General features: G+C 40.6%; 2 protein-coding genes and 1 pseudogene across 2 annotated transcripts; all 3 read right to left on the reverse strand.

The window, feature by feature from the left end:
* Window positions 1-1,729: 1,729 nt before the first annotated feature.
* LOC121895270 lies at window positions 1,730-4,847 on the reverse strand. The gene is made up of 2 exons (XM_042408281.1): window positions 1,845-4,847; window positions 1,730-1,813 (listed from the first exon to the last, which is right to left on the reverse strand). Exons 1-2 carry the CDS (start codon window positions 4,758-4,760, stop codon window positions 1,796-1,798), a joined length of 2,934 nt encoding a protein of 977 aa, XP_042264215.1. The 5' UTR covers window positions 4,761-4,847; the 3' UTR covers window positions 1,730-1,795.
* A 2,066-nt stretch (window positions 4,848-6,913) lies between these two features.
* On the reverse strand, window positions 6,914-7,836 carry LOC121895219 (annotated as a pseudogene).
* A 1,535-nt stretch (window positions 7,837-9,371) lies between these two features.
* LOC121895221 lies at window positions 9,372-18,280 on the reverse strand. The gene is made up of 10 exons (XM_042408192.1): window positions 18,201-18,280; window positions 13,861-13,912; window positions 13,467-13,550; window positions 12,957-13,169; window positions 11,037-11,145; window positions 10,781-10,884; window positions 10,422-10,694; window positions 10,213-10,306; window positions 9,936-10,003; window positions 9,372-9,787 (listed from the first exon to the last, which is right to left on the reverse strand). Exons 1-10 carry the CDS (start codon window positions 18,278-18,280, stop codon window positions 9,386-9,388), a joined length of 1,479 nt encoding a protein of 492 aa, XP_042264126.1. The 3' UTR covers window positions 9,372-9,385.
* Window positions 18,281-19,754: the final 1,474 nt, after the last annotated feature.

The following is a 19,754-nucleotide window of genomic DNA, read 5'->3' on the forward strand; positions in this document are numbered from 1 at the left end:
AGTGCACAAAGGAAGTGATGTTTCTCTCCTTGATTTGTCTGAAAACAGCCTGAGTCCGGAAACATCTACAAGTCACTGACAAAAGACCTTCGACTGGGCAACACTTCGACATGCGCTGGAGGACATGCTTTTATGTAAATGTCAAATTGATCAGCAGGGCACCGCAGGGAATCGAACCCCATCCCAGTATAAACCAGGAGTAGCCATTACCGGTGCCTTTTGCTTTTTGACACTACATAGAAGGAAAAGCAAAACCTGCATTACCCACAGCATATGGCAGCATTTCATATTATGTCAAAATGACAATTATATTGTAGTTGTTCACCAAATGTCATTTGTGCATTATCAAATATTATCAATACATGTTAGACTTATAAATGCTGTTGTAATGCAGGAAAAAGAAACCCTTGTCATTTATTTTTACAACACCTAATACACAAAATGGTTAAAAATACCAGTTTCATTTCATATTTCATGCTTGGCCATAAATAAGCTTAAATAACATACAACTCATAAAGTTAAAAATCACCAAATAATGCTCACTAAAAACATACATCTACAACAGTTGTAAAGTATTACTGTCCTATGTCAGAAGATATACATTTAAAAGAACAAACAACCGCCTCATGATCACTAAAATATGTTGGCAACACTACTGGTTCAATTTCATAATGTGATGTTTTCACATACACATGGTCAATTAATGTGCCCTTCTCTGTTGTGGGCTGTGTAACATATTGAATGTACCCTTTGTCTGTTAGAAATTTGCAGATTGTTGATGATTTCAAGATGTCCTCATTAAAATCTCCCATGATTGCAATTGTGTTACTTTTTGGATCTAGCCAATCAACTAATTTGCCTAGATGTTCTTTAAATAAAGACATGGGATAAGATGGTGGTCGATAAATGACAGCTATTAATATGTTACATGTAACATAGTTATAAATAAAACATTCCAAATTCACATTTGTTGCTTCGATAATATTATATTCCAAATTGTCTGCACTATAAAAGCCGACTCCACCATGCTGTTGTCCTTGAAGTTCAATCAGTGCTGGATTGTTGCTATTGTAAGATAAACTTCGTGGACAACCATGAAAAGTAAAACCATCAATCTTTACAGCTTCAAATGAGGAAGCAGCAGGTAGCCATGTTTCTGTAACAGCAATACAGTTAAGCTGCAATTGCTGTGTACATAATGCCAAATCAGATACATGGTGTGTCAAATTTTGCACATTCATCAAAAATACAGTAAAACTACTTGTACTAAATTTGTGTCTAGTTATATTTTGGTTCAAGAATTGAGGCATACTCTGAATTGTATCCTGAATACCATCCTTACAATATATGGCTTTATCTTCAAAATCTTGAATCACCAAACCTGACAAACTTCTAACACGACTTAGGGCTACATATGCCTGGCCTGCAGAAAATACTTTCTTAAGAGAAACAACAGCACTATCTACAGTAATACCTTGTACTTTATGTACCGTACAAGCCCAAGCAAGTTTCAGCGGAAACTGTCGTCGCATACCACCTTTGTTAGTAACTTTTTCTTCCTCTGGTTCAATACCGGTGGAACCAAAGAAAACTAAGCTACTCGTCGATTGTTTCCTCCTCTGCGCGCCAACATGCTCATCATCAAACTTAACATACACTTTGAGAGGAAACGTACCCTTATCTGCACCAACTATATGAGTTACAGTACCGCAAACCCCATTAACAAGACCATCTGTAACATCCACGTTTTTACACAGCATTACACGCGCATTTTCACCCAACAACAGCTGTTCAGTCAAACATGTGTTATATGTTTTCGCATGATGTCCATTTTTCAATTCTAGTTTGCCTGTTTTCTTATTATTCACAAAATCCTGAGCATCTATCTCGACATATTCAGGACAAATGTTAAGCAGCTGTGCCAAATTATGCTCATTTACTTGTTTATTTGTAGGAAATATGTGTAAAGCTGAGCTGACTTCACCAGTTTCACAATGTTTCAATATTTGTATGTCACTGCTTAACATTGGGGTTCCTTTTGATCGAGTTCTCACCCTGTTCAATAGCTCTGCGAACACGTTATCTTTTTGCCTAACGATTTGTTTTAATTCAACGACCTTAAACAGATTAGACCACAAGCTGACACCTACATCATCTACATATAGGGGTTTCCCTTTTACTGGAGGCAACTGGAAAAAATCTCCAACAGCAACTACACTCACATTTCCAAATGGTGAGAAATCACCGGTTTGCTTAATCTGTCTCAACCTACCGTGAATGTATGACAACAACCTATGATCAACCATTGATATTTCGTCGACTATCAAAATCTGAAGATCACTATATTTAGCGCGCAAAGAATTAACTTTTTCCTCACCCAAAGGTGTGTAGGGTAAACCAACATCTTTTCCGATACTAAACGTGTGGTGAATAGTAGATGCATGCAAATTATATGCAGCAATCCCTGTAGGAGCCGTTAATAACACACTAATATTGTCTGGATGACGACACACCGTTGACAATAGCCTCATTGCCTCATATTGAATCGCTTTTATTAAATGACTTTTTCCTGTCCCTGCACCACCTGTGATGAATACATGGAAGGGATCTGGATTTTTCCCTAATACTTTCTCTAAACACCATTGTCGAATTTGATAAAAAACAGCAAGCTGTGTCTCATTCAAAGATCTAATTAAAGCCAAACCTTCACTTCTACACATGATGTTTTTTCTTTTTTCCAAATGTGCAACATGTTGACTAGTTACTGCTAAATCTGGAATATTTTCCTCATGTTCTTCCACTATCTGTTGTTTGTCTTTTTGTTCTTGGTCACACTGTAAACGCTCCAACTCTTGCTCTGGGCACAACTCACACCACGCATCCTCTAATACACCATCTCTATCAATTGTATTCTGGATTTCATCCAATTCATCTGCTTTAATTTCAAAATGACTTCTATTCAAATCAACAACTGACTTAACAGGATGTCTTGACCCATCACTAAACCTCACATGACCATTTTCGTAAAACTGTGCAAATGTCTCACAGTTTGGAGGTTTTAGCTGCACATCTGCACGATACGGCAAGAACAACTGCATTATACTTTGGTAAAACAATTCTGGATTTTTTGTCTCAGAAAAGCGCGCGTAACGAACAACTGCAGGATCTGTTCGTGTTCTTTTCGTGATAAAACCACAATCATTCTTTAATTTAATGCTGGCCTGAGATTTTTCATTTTTACTCAAAACACGATATTCAGATGCAAATGTTGCCATACACATGTCATTGAATACACTATCATTTGGCCTATTTTTATAACGGTCAACAAAACTAGTCATCCAAACAACCTCTGAGGTACAAGCGCGCGATCTTGCCTTTTGTTTCAACACACTCAAAGGCAAACTCATTCTAACTCTATTGTCCCCTGTCGGTACAAATACAACTTTCCTCGAACATTCCTTTAAATGCATATTTGTCAATCTGTATACAGCTTCTTGAGCACACACATCTCTGTTATGCAAATACACACTGCCTAGATTTTTCAATGCCTCCTTAGATGCTTCTCTCTGTGCATTCCCTAACAACAATCCCATCTCTCTTTCTGCCTTAGACATATAAGAGATAATATAAACAACGCACGCATACGCATCAACAACAAATTGCAAGTCTAAATTTGCCTGCCAACATTTTAATAGTGGTTTGCTATACTGATTTATCCAGACTTCATTAACTTGCCTCTTTAACACAATATGTGTATTTCTAGCTAAACACGTATATGCAGCCTCAAAAGTGACCTGATCAATCCCTACACTTTGGAATAAATGTACCACACTATCAAAACTATTCTTCTCATTGGAAAGAGCATTCTTGATTTTTGTCATTATCTCTGCTGCATGTTTTTTCTTCATGTCATTTGAAGTTTTCTGACTATGATTAACACACGTTGAAGATTTATCTGTCTCACAACTGCATGCTTTTTTGCACTCTTCATCATCTTTACGGCGACATATAAACGTTCGAGCGGATGCTGGCCTCGGAAAATTGAAACGACAAACCGTGTTTTTCTTTTTACAAGTTTTTGAATGTCGTTTTGAATGCTGCTGCACAGAAGTGACAGTTTCCAATAAAGTCTCATCTTGGGATGGCAACTCACATGTTATATATTTATCAATAAATTCAACTACTTCTTCATCTGTGTTTTTATCAATCAATGGAGCATTCTCTATCCAAAACAAACAATGCACATGGGGTGAACCGCGCTGCTGAAATTCCACTCGATAAAAGTAATCCTTAATTTTACCAATCGGATGTGATGGCGACATAAGTACCTCTCTCAAAAAAACATGCCAGCGGAAATCAAACATCCTGGCCGCAGTGACAGGATTGCAGCGTAAAAGATCACACCTGTCTGCCCACTCTAAACCTGCAGCAGTCTGTGCTCTACCTTCCTGCTTCAAAATACTATCCAGAAGATTTGTCCAGCGCATATCAGCAGAAGAAAAGGAACAAAACCAGGTAGGAACACCGAGCTGACGAACACAAGCAAGCAGATCACGCTGTGCTCCTTGCCAAAAAGCTGGGGTACCTCGAATCGGTTTAAGGAAACGATACCCATCATCAAACTCCAACAACTTTTTCAAAGATTCATCATTTTTTAACATATCGTTTACCTTATTATCAGGTACGTTTTGAGACATACAGCCTTTCCCTTTTCGTAATGCTATGGATACATTAGAAACAACCTGCTCAATCTCAGACATGTACTGCGCAAAAAAGATATATTCCTCATTGTGTGCAAACCTACCATCCGCATGTAGAATTCTGTTATTAAAATATCGCGACAACGTCAAACGATTTGCTCTACTTTCATGATAAGTATTACGTCCCTGCGGAAACAACACCGGAAAGCATTTGGCTTCGTTTGCATGATCCGAAAGCAATTTTACAGGACTATTTCCTTCTGCTGGAGCAAGGTTCAATATATCGTCAAAATATTGATCCAGCATTTCCTGACCAATATCCACAGGCATGAGACACGTATCCTGAAACATACAATGTTGTTGTCTATCGTGCAAAAGCTCATCTTCACAATCAACTTTACCACTTTCAACATCACCATCAGTGTCTTTCCCTAAATCACCCTCTTCCCTACAAAACTCATTTAACCAAGCTTCATTAAACTCTACATCTTTATAATGCACATTTGTCCTTTTTAAATACTGCAATGCCTGCCTTACATGCATAGTATCAACAAACTGATACTCATAATGCCCTTTATACGTTAACTTGCGTTTCAATTTTACACGCAACAAAGATCCTTCCATATTACAACGAGGCAGAACATTACTAGTCTGCACAATATTTGCTGGAACACATGTTACCGGTCCATGTACACCATTCTGTCCTCCCTTAGGTAACGCTAACATTTTCATAAATGGTATATGTAAAGAAATCAAATGCTGCTCTAAACTATTCAAACATGCCAACTCTGGTGGAATGGGATCAACTTTCAAACTGTTTATTGCACATTCAGGTGGCATTATACCTTTATTAATCTTACCATGACAAGTGTAACAAATCCACAGACAACCTCTAGCTGTATCCAACAACTGACATGGCTTTTCACAGTCCTTATTACATTTGTGTAAATACACTTCAGTGATACATTTATCTGCAAATGATGCTACTGCTTCATTCTTGTTATAAAAATCCCTCTTACAATTCAAAACCTGATGTCTAAACAACAATCTATGACAGACGCAACACACAAACTCTGGCCCATCCTTTACTTTAGCCAAAAACTGCTCCATAACAAAATCAAACTGCTCCGCCTTTTCTTTCAATTGTTGCCTCTTCACTTTGTTGGCTGCTAAAACACGCTTCTTATGGTCAGCATTTCCATAATATCTCGCTTTAGTCATGGCTTTTACACTTTGTCTATGCAACATATCTCTCCTATATTTGCTTACACTCATTTCCTTAACTTTCTCCCTATGCAACATATCTCTCCTATATTTGCTTACACTCATTTCCTTAACTTTCTCCCTATGCAACACATTTTTCTGATATTTCACTTTAATCTTTTCCTTACGTTTCTCCCTATGCTGCACACTTTCCTGATATTTCTTTTTCATTTGTAGATACTTTTTCTTTATAAAATACTTAGAAATAGCATTATTTGTTGCTGTACTCTGTTCCTGGACTTTCTGATCGCTCTTACTTGTGTTCTCTGTCACAGCGCTAACCCATGAACATTCCTCTGCACTCTGCCGTCTCAAATTGTACACTTTGGACTCAGACCTGTTCAACTTGCAGCTACCATAACAACTATGGAGTTCAGGCTGATGAACACAAACAACACTTTCATAATGGTTACCATTACAATTTTCTAAGTAGATCCCCTGTTTTGAAAAACACCTATATTTGCAACTATATTCTAGCCATCGATCATCATGATAAGTAAAGATATTAACTCCTAAACAATCTGCTGCTGCCTGTATTTCAACCTCAGTTGCCCAACTGCCAACATATCGCATTTTTGAACTTTTAATGTATTCTACCACTGAAGAATATTCACTTCTCAAGATACTTTTATAGTCCGCAGCATTACTCTCTAATTGTTTCACAACAGCAAGTCTAATTTTCCTATGGTTCTTTTGTGTTCCACTAACAGCTTGGGAAATCGCTCTAAAGAAACAGTTACCGCCAGCCACTATTTTCTCATTCTTACACGGCGTTCCCAACAGACCAACTTCTGTAGGCATTGGTGCATCATATTTCTCAAACTCTACATTAAACTGTGTACATAAAGCCTGCGCAACATCTTTACAAATGGGATCAAACCACAGCTTTTCCGAAGTTACATCACTGACAAACACAACATCTGAATTCACTACAGCCACATTATTCCTTTTCATTTTCTTAGCAGCACAAGTTTGCCCTGTAATCTTACGCTTCGTACCTCGGTCACTTTACTTCCTGAAGGAATACCACATACCAGCGATGAACCGAAAGCCATGGATGCAGTTTCACAAGTCGTGACAGTGTCAGTACACTTTGTTGTTCTCAACTCAGACTTACTGCCCCCGCAAATGACACGAACACCAGCAAACTCATATGGTCTGTCATTTTGAGTGAGAGATGTAGACAAATTGCATATGAAACTGTACACCTCTTTAAGACAACTAAAATATACAACAACACTATTACCGTTAGGATCTGGCATTCCAGCAGCACTGCGCGCATGGGAATCAACAACCGCATAGCGTCCGTTTTGACGAATGACTGCACACGTGGTACCACACAATGTTAGCAAACGTATCATATTTCTCAAACATGTTTTTCAAGCTATTTTGTAGAGACATGAATATGCCAGCCTGAATAAACTCTCCATCAACCACACTGACATCACCCGATACATAGTCACCATAACGAAACTCAAAGTTATGTCCATCTATAACCGAGTGCTTTGGCAAATCAGGAACACACAAGAATTTAGATGATCCACTAATCTTCTTGTTGTCTCTCAAAGACGTGTACAACTGATCACCTAAAACTACGACCCTGTCTAGATCTTTTACCTGCCATGCAAAAACACTGTCAACCGCATGTTTTGCCAGACTTACCAAACCAACAGCCATACATTGGAATCCCCCATATTTAAAGCGATTACTACCCTGATGATACGAACCTGTTACACTATGTTGAACATGGCTAGAAGTACCAGCTACTACAGAAGACCATAATACGCTGGAGCTAGGGCTAGCCTTGCTCTTCACCTTACCAGATCCTGATGAGTGCTGATGATGAAGACTCTCCTTGTCCGGCATCTGTAATAAAGATAAATGGAGATTTTGATCAGTGCGCTCCCATCATCATCCTCATCAGAAATAGACAAAACAAAACACTCTCGATCACAGACTGTATTACACCTTTAGTTAGTCTTCATCTAGTTAGGTGTATTTATTGAGTTCAACAAAAAAGGCTGGTTACTATTTCCATGTTTACACTTGATTTCATCTAGACTATATTACGTTTCCAAAGTGCAACTACTACTACTACTACTACAAATAATAACAAAACTGTTTTCAATCATGCATATACTACACTAACAATAGCATGGCTGATGACTAGATTCAAAAACATTCAGACTAAGAGCACAAACCTCCTCTGTTCCAACCAATTGAATGGGACTGGTAGGTGCATCATGGGAAAACACCTCCACAACACAAGGGGTTCCCTCCTCCTATAAAAACAAAATACCACATGAAAAAACACAATGTATAAACTGCATAGACATGGGGCTTTAATGCTACAAAAAATATCAATTTGTAATTATCATTTATACTACATGAACAGTGACAATAAAGTAGCTTCACTAACTCCATTACAAGAAACCAGAACGAAACAGAAAATTTTTAGTGAGAGCACCTACCTCCTCGCCTGCAGCCACTGTCTTGACACTGGTAGGTGAATCCTGGGAAAACACCTCCACAAAACAGGGGGTTGCCTCCTCCTACAACACAAAAAGCAAAAACAAAATAAAATTAAACAAAATGAATGAACCACATTACTAAAATACTTCCTTGCAAGTCTGCTGTGACACAAAATATCTTCTGGCTTCTAGTGCAAGAACAAAACATCCTTTATAAACATTAGGTCTGTATTATACAATTTGCTTCGACTTTACAGATATACAATGCGTATAACTAATCCATGTTTTTTTATATGCAACCTTATAGGCTACCAATTTAAACTAGACTTGCATGATTGTAAATAATGCTGAAGTGTAAAATACATTCACACAAACCTCCACCGGCAGAACGTCTTTCACAGGACAGCCAGGTGAGGCCTCACAAGACACGAGCTGGGTGCCAGGTTTAGCCACAACCTAGGAAGGAAACACAATTGAAAGAACTGTATAAATGTACTTTATCATTGTTTCACAATTACTCCCTGAATATTACAAACAGGTAAATATGTCATTACTATCTTCTCAAACTATACAAAAGAAAAATGTAAATATAACATTTAAAAAAAGAAAAGTTACCAACCTGCTGCTGTCCACGTTTCCTTTTTGAGGCAACAGCTTTCTGCCGGCGGACCACATTTGGCTTCTAATGTAAGACAAAAACATTTTAAATACAAATACAAATTTGGGGCATAAGTAAATTCATACAATATAACAGTCCCATTCTGTGTCAAGACAAAACACTTATAAAAAGGCCTCACAAATACAATTTGAATGCAAATTACCAGTTTGCCTTGTGGAACAGCCGTGCACACAGGGCTAGGGAGATGCGATGGGACAGCTTTGTCCATCGCATCCAACACGGCACTGCTGAAACGGACGGGATTCAGCGGGATGAAACACTTGACTGATGTTTCATCTGCCTGTGGAAAACAAAAGAACAAGACCATTGTTGCAAATGTATCTTGAAAATAAGCCAAAACATGCACACAGGTACAGCAACAAATGGATATCACTTTGTCCGCACAGTGTTACACTAGTCAGGAAAAATCTTCCACTCCAAAAACTAAAACACACATACAATATGCAATGTCTCACCTTCCTGCCCTTGCTGACAACTGTCCAGTCAAAAGGGTTTGACGGACGCGGCACAGGTGCTTCTCCCTTCACCACCACCTTTGGTACAAAGGTTCTCCCAGGGGGTGAAGTCCTGAGAGGAACCTGGGGCGTAGGTGGTGGTGTCTCCAATAGCTGATAAGCAGACATCCAGATCAGCTGAGAGAGGATCGCCATACCGCCAGCATCACTCAGGTGGACCTGCAAAATATAAGCAATAAATAACATTTTACAAAACAGAAGTTTTCATGTCTGTATGAATCTACAATGAATTGCACTTTAAAAATCAACTAAACTTGAGTATAGTAAGTTTTTCATTGGCAATCTTATCAGATATTGTTCTACTTACGCCATCTCTGCTCCACAAGTCCAGGCGATCCAAGGGGAAGTGCTCAGCGGTGGGAAAGTATCTGATACCTAAAAAAAAAAAAAAAACAACAACACTGAAACAAAAAACTCACACACACACACACATCATGAAACAGTGAAATATCTACATATATTAATTTGTCACTTTATATCATATTAACTGAATGAATTCTTTGATTCCTATAATCAGATAGGCCAAAAAGAAATCATCTGTTATACATATCAAAACTAACACTAAAACTTTCTTTTCAACTTACCCATGCTGGCTGCCACACGATGGAACTCTTGCCGCATGAGTTCCTGAAGACCCAGGTCTGCATTCAGGCGAGGTGTGAAATCCTGGACAAAGACCTATACAAAACAAAAGTATTTCCATAATGATGAAAATTATTGTATACAATTTTCACCAGGTAACCCAATCAAATAATGCGTAGTACCAAAGACTATTTACTACTATAAAGCATACCGTTGTCCAAAGACTGCACGCGCTGCGCAGGAACTGTCGAAAGTCAGCTCCCGCCTCATCAACCGTCCTGCTGGCGGTCAGGTTGTTGCTGGGGGCCATCACACAGACTGCGTCGGGTGTCCGAGGTACAGCAGCATGCAACATCTCGGTCCTCAACTCAGACGCACAGGCCCCCGGGGTCGACATGAAGCCAAAGGAGAGGCGTCCCTCTGGCATCTTCACAAATCCATCTACCATGGCCCGTAGATGGGAGGCTCCAATGACAAGAACGAACTGGAACAACAAACAATTTAATCAATTACAATCAATAACAACTCTTTACATCAAAGGTTTTTTATTAAACTCTGAACCAATAATACCTTCTTGTCAGGATCCTCAGGTGGAATGACCAATTTGTGACTGCGCCCAGTCAAAGCAGAAATTGGCCACTTCTTCACCTTATGACGAAAACCTGTGCCCTCACCTGTTTATAAAAACACAACAACCCCACAAAAAGTTCAATTAAAAATTTGGAACAAACAAATGCATGGAAACATACATTACAATCATACTACAACTATGTAATGCATATACATATAAGAAAAAGCTGTACTGAAAAAACTGTTGAATACATACGGGCACAGGTGCCAGTGGAAGGCCGCTGAGGTCCGGAAACCACAAGACGGCGCTCCGCCATGCTCTGCCTGGCTGCCTGAGAACGGCGAAAGGACTTGTCGCGAGGCATCTGAAAATATGCAGACACAACTGGTTAATTTACATTATGACACTGTGCTATATGACATTACTAAACACTTCTAACACACAATAGAGGTACTATTACATTTTTTCATACATCTAACATATCATTTACAATGGCGGGAAAATATTTCAAATTATTGTTTTCTGTAATAGACAGACCGCGCGCGCCAACCCACACACACACACACACACTTTATCAATGAAAGAAACTTGGCCACAAGGGATATATAATTTCTGACAAAATAACATGGTTAATATAAGGGACTCCGACGATGTGTACAAGTTTACAGACCATAGACTAAGAAAAAGTGGCTATATTTGGTTGATAGGATGGCGTTAATCATAGCTAGTTTAGCAGAGTGCTTTGACAATCTATGTTTAACAATACAAATAATAATGCTAAAGCTAAATTTCGATAGTGGGAGTGCAGCTATCCGTTAACACAAAACGTACGTTACTCATAGGACAACGTTTGAAATTACCATACTCGAAACATAAAAAAACACTGTTCCTAAAGCTATAATTGACTTCACACAGGAGCTAATGATACACATGAGGATAAAATGATAATGAGCCACAAATACCTTAAAACTTTGTCGCTAATTATAAAACATTTCATTCACTTACAGTGCGTTCACCAAAAGTCCACCGAAGAGAAGAAGAATGCTGTCAAAGTCGCTGCTAAAGTCGCTGCTGAAGTTGCTGTTGAAATTGCAGAAAGGCTCACAAGCTAGCTTGTTTGCGCTATCGCTCTCTCACCAGTTGTCACAATGTCCGAAAACAAAGCAACAAGCGGCAAACGTTATCTCACCAGTATTTATACCTTAACCTTTGCGGCTTTCAAAATTCAAATCAGCCAACCAGGAGTGCCGACAAATATGCGCAAAGCTGCTGAAGAAAAAAACATAGCGGATACCATTACGGAAGTTGTCAAAATAAAAGCCTTTGCGTTCCAGCGCACAATGTTATTAAAAGGAAATAGTTGTAATGAACTGCTACATTTAAAATTAATCAGTACTTTACAAATAAACTGAGTATTAATGCTTCAAGAGGTAATATGTTGAAACAAAAAAGACAGAAACCAATACTGACCTGGTTAGATAAAAAATATTGAAAATAACATAAAAATGGATATTAATAAGTAATTACTCACGTTACTCTAACAACTAAATTGCTCCATTTCATGAATTTTTACAGATTAATCTATGTTGTGAAAATAATCATAAAGCTATAAATAAAACAATATAATGTTTTATTTTTGAACAGAGAAGTGACTGTGTACCAATAAAACCCAAATATGGAGCTGGTACATAGTATAACTTTATTAAAATTTACCTATTAATAATATTGTGGGTGGAGGGGGTTCTTCTGCATTGACAACAGAATAACACACACTTCAAGGGGCACCTGTTAAATAATATTGTGACTAATACACCTGATAACAGTCAATCAACAACCACAAGAACATTTGAAAAAACTTTATTTGAACAAAACCAACAAAAAAAAATTTTTAAAAAAATTATGAGGTGGAGGGTTCCTCTTCCTCTTCCTCTTCCTCTTCCTCTGGAGGAATGGCAGCATCTGCAGACATGGTAGACAAAAATATTAAAACAGTCATTGTGACAATAACACTTTATGACATAAATTCTTTTGAACTATATATATATATATATATATATATATATAATGCATATGAATATAAAACATGCAATGGTACTCAATAACATCTACAATAGCCTCTCCACAACTGAACAAACAATTACCATCTTTAATAAAACAGGCACACGCCCGCTCCACCTCCAACTGCTCCTGCAGTTCCTTTATTTGCTGCTGCGCATGGAGCAGCTGCAGTTGAAGCTGATGCTTCTGCTGCTGCTCCATGCGCAGCTTCATCTCGGCCGCCCGGCGAAGACGAATCTCTTTTGCGATCTTGTGGCAGACTCGGCCATGTACCCCGACGCTCTGCTCATATAGCTGGCGTCGGGGCACTGCCTCGTCGTTGCATGAATACTGTGAACAGATAAACACATGCTGATTTGAATCCAATTACTTGATAACATTAAAAAAAAATAAACAATAGCAAGGTAAAAATCACACCTTGATTTAAAAAAAAAAAGTATTTGCCGGTTTTATAAAGTATTATGTACATGGAATTTGATTTGTATGAGCATAACATTGTATTTTTCCATATTATCATGTCGATATTATTTTCCAAATACCATATTTATTTTTCCGAGGTGTTTTGTCCAACTCATAAAGAATCTCATAAATACTCTCTACACAAAAACTACCACATTAATCACTTACAGAATGTAGCTGCAGCTCCTGCCGGAGCTGCTCCATCTCAGCATCATCAGTTTTTGTGAATTTCGAGGGTGATGCCTCAGCCATCTGCGCAACAACATAAAACCCGACACAATAATTAAACTACAAACAACAAAGATAAATACTTAATTAATAACCACATACTATGGAAAGAAAACAAAACAAAAATATCACATCATATCATATATCATATAGATATAGCACATTTTTAATTCAGAGAAAAAGTAATTAATTGTGCAACTACAAGCCTGTATATGCTTTTACACTTAAATTACACGGGGTCGTAATTTCATAAGGCGTATAAACAATTACTATCTCTGCTGAATTTTGCTATCATTTCAAGTCGCCTTCTCGCTACTTCGCTACTCTTTAGTACTTTCTGAACGCGGCAGACGCTGCCCATCCCCCACCCCACCATTTGTGCAGAGCTGCAGAGCAGCGAAACACAGCAATGACAAGTTGAGAATTAACTATGACCAAAGCTTTGCAAATAAAAATCCAAGAACAGTACTTTATTACAAAGTAACCGAAAAGCAATGAAGAGACTCAAAACTAATAAAGATATTGTCATAAAAGGTTTAATTTACGTATTACGAAATAAAAAATATAGCATAATATGTGTAATAGTAAACATGTTCTATCGTCACAAGACATATTTCGTCATGTAACATATCCCGAACTCATATTTCCTATTAAAAATGACAAGTGAAAACACAGTAGAAGAGATGCTGACCTTCAGCTTGCTTAAGTGGATCTGGTTGCCCGGCTATTTTTTTTTACACATACTCCAGGTAGCCCCGCCCCTACTCTGCCTCTGATTGACTAAGGTTAAATCGGAACATAACATGTCGACCAATCCTCATCCTCTTAATAAAGCATGGACGCTACATGAGAATGACACATGATCAAAAGCCGTTGCCATGGCAACACATCAATAGCAGCAATCAATTCCTTGTTTCAGCGACAAGGAATGGCCAACAGTCACGAAACTTGACACATGTCTGAAGAGACACAAAATTACATTTTGTATGAGTCATTGACATGTATGACACAAAATAACTCAAAAGTGCCCCATAAAAAATGTCTAAATTGAAGCCCAGCCTTAAAGATTAACATAGAAAATGAAATTCACAGGGCATATGTAATTTATTCACACGCACAAAAAGCATCCAACAAGAAGTCCACCATTTTGAAAAACTTTTTCACTGCCATTTGTCATGCCTTGTATTTTAACAAACTCCTCGTACGGAATTTGTCGTAAGGACTTCAAAATCAGTGTGCGTCTTCAACAGGAAGTTACATGTTTTACGTTCTGACGCCCTGTGATTAGGACGGTGATCGAATCCAGCTGAAATTTACTGAGGAAACTCTCAAGACCTTGGAGATCTTATATTATGAAGTTGGTGACACTTCGTCGAAAGGTGTTGCCATGGCGACGCAGCGAATTCCGATGTGTCGCCATGACATTTCAACGCCTTATAACTTGACTCCACGTGGTCTGATCTTTTCCAAATTTCATATGCTTGTTAAGAGTCTCGGTCTGAACACATGTTCAGTCTCATATTTAGCGAAAGTCATAGCGCCACCTACTGGCAACATGAAGTAACACGTGTCGTACTTTGTCTAATTACTCCTAGGAAATTTGGCTGATGCACCTGAAATTAAGTCAGCTAATAAACAAGACCTTGGTGATGCTACATTTGGCAGCTCATGACCCAAAACTGAATGCTGTTACCATGGCGACACATCCTTCGCCATGAAATACAATACTGTTTTACAGGGAGAATGGATTGCTCTACAGTCATGAAACTTGACACACATGTCTGGAGAGACACCAGCTAAAAACCTATGTAGTTCCTCTTAATGGGCGTAACAAAATGGCTCAACAGCGCCCCCTTTAAAATTTCAAAATTGAAGCCCCGCCTTCCAGATTAACGCAGAGAGATGAAATTCACAGGGCACATGTATAATGTCAAGACGCACAAAAAAGTCTGTTGACGCCTTATTGTAAGTTGAACAGGAAGTCGGCCATCTTGAAAAACTGGTCAATTTTCGCCTTTTTTTGGCCATTTCGCATACCTTGTATTTTAACGCACTCCTCCTACAGATTTCATCGTAAGGACTTCAAAATCAGTGTGTGTCATCTAGACTAGTGTATGATCATGATGGTTTGGCCGTGGCGTGGCGTTGAGTTTTGATGTTTCGCCATGACAGAGGAAATTGATATAACTTGAGTGTACACGGTTGGATCTGCCTCAAACTTTACACAACAAGTCACTGACAAAAGCCCTTCGACTGAACGTCACTTCGACATGCGCTGGGGTGCGAGGGCCCGATCATCGCTGCTTGCAGCTTTAATTTATATATGTCTTTTTAGATTGACACTTTTCACACTTCTAACCTAGGTAGACACACCTATTCTCCCTTCACTCTCCCAAGGGTTGCCAGTCTTATACAGCCGTTCAAAATCACCACTAAACTCTCTCCCACATAGCCAGATGCTGGGCTTACAGATTCAGGCCTTTCACACAACTCAATTGTTGATTAAAGAGACAAACTTCTCACCTCACAAAGGAATCCGTGGGGCTCCCGACCCTCTCCAGCCCGCAAGCGCCTTTATCTCTGAACGTAGCAGGAAAAGGATTTTGTAACCTATGTCGTGCACTCTACTCCGCTCCGGCTTGGAAAGAGGGCCGAGAAGCACATCCAGGAATCCGGCTCGAAGGACCAAAATGATAGGTAAAAATGACCAAATAGACTGAGGTTGGTTGAAGTCAAGCGTCTCTTTAATTCAAACCAAACATATGTTGTAGACACGGAGAGTACGCAGAGTCTCCGTGGAGAATTCTGACAAGACAAAGGAAAGACACTAGTATATGTTGACGGCCTTGATGCCCTGGGGAGGCACCTTTAGTTGTTTACAGATTCCTTCTAACAGACCTAGACAAAGCTTTACAGAGCTCTCCCTTCCACATGATGACCATGATGTCCATATAACTATCATAGTGTTCCTCTCAAGGCCCTGCCGCCAAATATATACATACATATGACCATACCTACTTAACTAATACATGGATTTTTCTATCAATTATCAACAAAAATAGATCAGTTCAATTGATTCCAGACACACAACACACATCTGCAATACATGCATGACACCTGTGACGTCACAATCAGCCCAGCCCTACAGGAGGTCCCAAAGACTCTGTGGGCCCAAAGCAAACATGTGTTGATGATTTAATGATCTGTGCTCTAACTCAAGCTCAGTGTGAAGAAGACACAATTACACTGTTGAAACATTTGGCTAAAGAAGGTCATAAAGCTAGCTTTTCTAAATTGCAATTTGTGCAACAAGAAGTGACATTTTTGGGTCATGTGATCACATCTGAGGGCAAATCCCTCTCCCAAAAGAGAATAAAAGCAGTTCAAAACATTTCAAAACCAATTACAAAGAAACAAGTCATGTATTGTACAGGAATGTGTTCTTATTGCAGATCGTTCATTCCCAACTATGTTGTCCTCGAGGCGCCCCTGAGCACAATCGTACATGGGCGAGGCCTGCAGGCACACAGTAAGGTGACATGGACTGCTGAAGCAGAAAAAGCATTTGTTGACTTGAAACTTGCTCTTCAAACGACTCCGACTCTTGGATTACCTGATCCAAGTCGACCTTTCACGCAGACTGTTGACGAAAAGGGAGGATGCGTGACTTCAGTGCTGCTCCAGGACCATGGAGGCAGACAGACACCTGTAGCTTACTTTTCCTCTAAACTTGACCCTGTAGCTGCAGAACTTCCTACATGTCTGAGAGCTGTCTGAGACATAGTGGGGTATTCTGACCTGACTTTGCTTGTTCCACATGCTGTTTCACTGATTTTGCTCAAACAGAAAACATTTCATCTTTCTGCAGCAAGATGGCTCCGTTACAACACTGTGTTACTTGAAATGCCTAACATCACTGTGAAAAGATGCAATGTTTTAGTCCTGCAACTCTTCTCCCCACAGAAGGTGACGGAGGAGAACACAACTGTGTTGCCACAATAACTGAAGTTTGCTCCCCCAGTCCAGATTTGCAAGAAACACCTTTGCAAAATCCTGATGTTGAACTGTTCATGGATGGATCAGCATCACGCAATCCTGACACAATCAATCAATCAAGTTGGTTTCTCTGTGGTAACTGCACATGACACTCATTGCTAAACCACTTCCTGCTTCACTGTCTGCACAGGCAGCAGAGTTAACATCTGTCATCGAAGAATGTAAACTGACAAAGGACAAAAAAGTGAATATCTATACAGACAGTAGATATGCTTTTGGCATTGTGCATGATTTTGGCACAATTTGGAAACCTATTGCACACCACACTCTTGTGTCACAACTGCTGGATGCTGTTCTACTCCCAAAACAGGTTGCTGTGTGTAAATGTGAAGCTCAACAGGGTCTTCTTTCCCCGCTGATTCTGCCAAGCCCGTTCCCTTGGCTGTGGTTTCGCTAGATAGTAGGTAGGGACAGTGGGAATCTCGTTCATCCATTCATGCGCGTCACTAATTAGATGACGAGGCATTTGGCTACCTTAAGAGAGATGTAATTGGCCCCCGCCGTTTAACCCACGCTTTATAGAATTTCTTCACATTGACATTCATAGCTGGGCGCTATGAATGTCAATGTCCTAACGGAGCTTGGGGGTGCAGTGTTCCGACACTATGGATGCCTCACGGCTGGCCCTTCGGAGACTTCTCTTGGACCGTGAGGGAACCAGCATCACCATAGAACATGGCTATCCAGTCCATCTCCATTTCGTAGTGTTTACCGTCTTACGTCGACGTGGACCCGCTAACCATCCACGCGTCATCCATAGTATACAACGGCTCCCGCGAACAGGAACGGCCCAACGTTCCCATGCGCTACCCCGAGCATTCAGAGGCTGTTCTACCGTCTGGCCAAGATCTTGAATATCTTGCACGTATCTATCGTCTGCAGGAGCGCCCTTTTGCTGAGGATGGCTGCGACTTTGGTGGCCCTTGACTTCCGCATGCCCATCAGCTCAAGTACCCTGAAGTTCCCGTGGTGCCATTTCCCTCTAGCTCCGAGAGGGAACCCGGCCACCTCGACGGTCTTTACCCCTGGGTAAAGACGCGTCACCGCCCCTCTGAACTTCATGTACTTGTCCACCTTCCGTTTCTCCGCGTCTGATAGTGTGCAAGGTGACTTTTCGAAACAGATAGTCACATCAATGATCAAGGCAACCTGGTCCCGGATCATGATGAGGTCCGGCACTCCCCGTGTACCGTCTCCAGACTGAAGTCTCTTTTCCCTCATCACGCGCCAGCCTAAGTCTTCACCCTCCTTCTGGAGGAACACGCACACCTTGTTGTGGCTGGCCATGCGGTTCCTCTTGAGCTCCGCACAGTTCCCAATGATATGCTGCACGGTCTCCTTTTCTTGTTGGCAAAGCCGACACTGTTGCGACTCCTTGGGCCCCCTTCCTCTCGACAGCAGCGAAAGGGTAGGGAGTGTGTTCGTACGGAGTTGCAGTGCCATGATCAATTCTGACTGTGTAAGCCGATGCTTTTCGGGATCCCGGGTCCAGCCGTTGGAGATCTTGTCGCTCCTGAACACGACCGTTCCCACGCCCTGCTTGGTCAACTCGCACCACCTGTCGAACGCAACCGATCTCCATGCTGACGTGCTCGCCCTGCTGACGTCAATCTGGTCCAGGTCCGGCCTACTGGTCTTGTCCGGTCTGCCCCCATCCCGCAGCACCTGCCGCCAGAGCTGCCATATCCGGGACGCTGGGATGGAGGCTCTGGAGATCGTCCTGGTGCAGTTATCTGTCGAGTTGTATAGAGACAACAGCCTCCTTAGCTGGATTGCCGGGATCTGGGCAGCCAATCTCATGATACCAAGTCCTCCGTCCACACATCTGCTGTACAGCAACCCGTCGGTGGTGAATGGCTCCAGGTGGAGCCATTTCTTCACCTGTGTCCGAATGTCCCTGTCACACTCGTCCAACGCTGTTTGGGAGGCCGAGCCGTGGTCCGCGACGTACACTATCCGTGGGATAGCGTACGTTCTCAAAAGCTCGACCTTCTGAGATGGTTTCAGGGGGGCCTTGGATATCCTGTCCGTCATGTCTTTTATTGTTTCTCTCAGTGGGGGTTTCAGGATCCCTTTCCAGGGATTTATCTGGACGCCCAGATACTTGGCCGATTCCTGTTCCCCCACCATGTGGATGGGCATTCCCGAGAGTGACCAAGCATCGCAGTCGTT

The sequence above is a fragment of the Thunnus maccoyii genome, chromosome 4 (genome assembly GCF_910596095.1).
Source record: "Thunnus maccoyii chromosome 4, fThuMac1.1, whole genome shotgun sequence".
NCBI classification, from domain to species: Eukaryota; Metazoa; Chordata; class Actinopteri; order Scombriformes; family Scombridae; genus Thunnus; species Thunnus maccoyii.

What these genes read in the sequence shown, in the direction of transcription:
- LOC121895270 (XM_042408281.1), bottom strand. Translation starts at nt 4,760, where the DNA reads ATGTCTGAGATTGAGCAGGTTGTTTCTAATGTATCCATAGCATTACGA.
- LOC121895221 (XM_042408192.1), bottom strand. Translation starts at nt 18,280, where the DNA reads ATGGAGATGGACTGGATAGCCATGTTCTATGGTGATGCTGGTTCCCTC. An exon ending in AGGAGCTGCAGCTACATTCT is followed by an intron (nt 13,170 to 13,466) that starts GTAAGTGATTAA and finishes ATCTGTTCACAG; the next exon opens with TATTCATGCAACGACGAGGC. An exon ending in CGTGCAGTCTTTGGACAACG is followed by an intron (nt 10,307 to 10,421) that starts GTATGCTTTATA and finishes TGTTTTGTATAG; the next exon opens with GTCTTTGTCCAGGATTTCAC.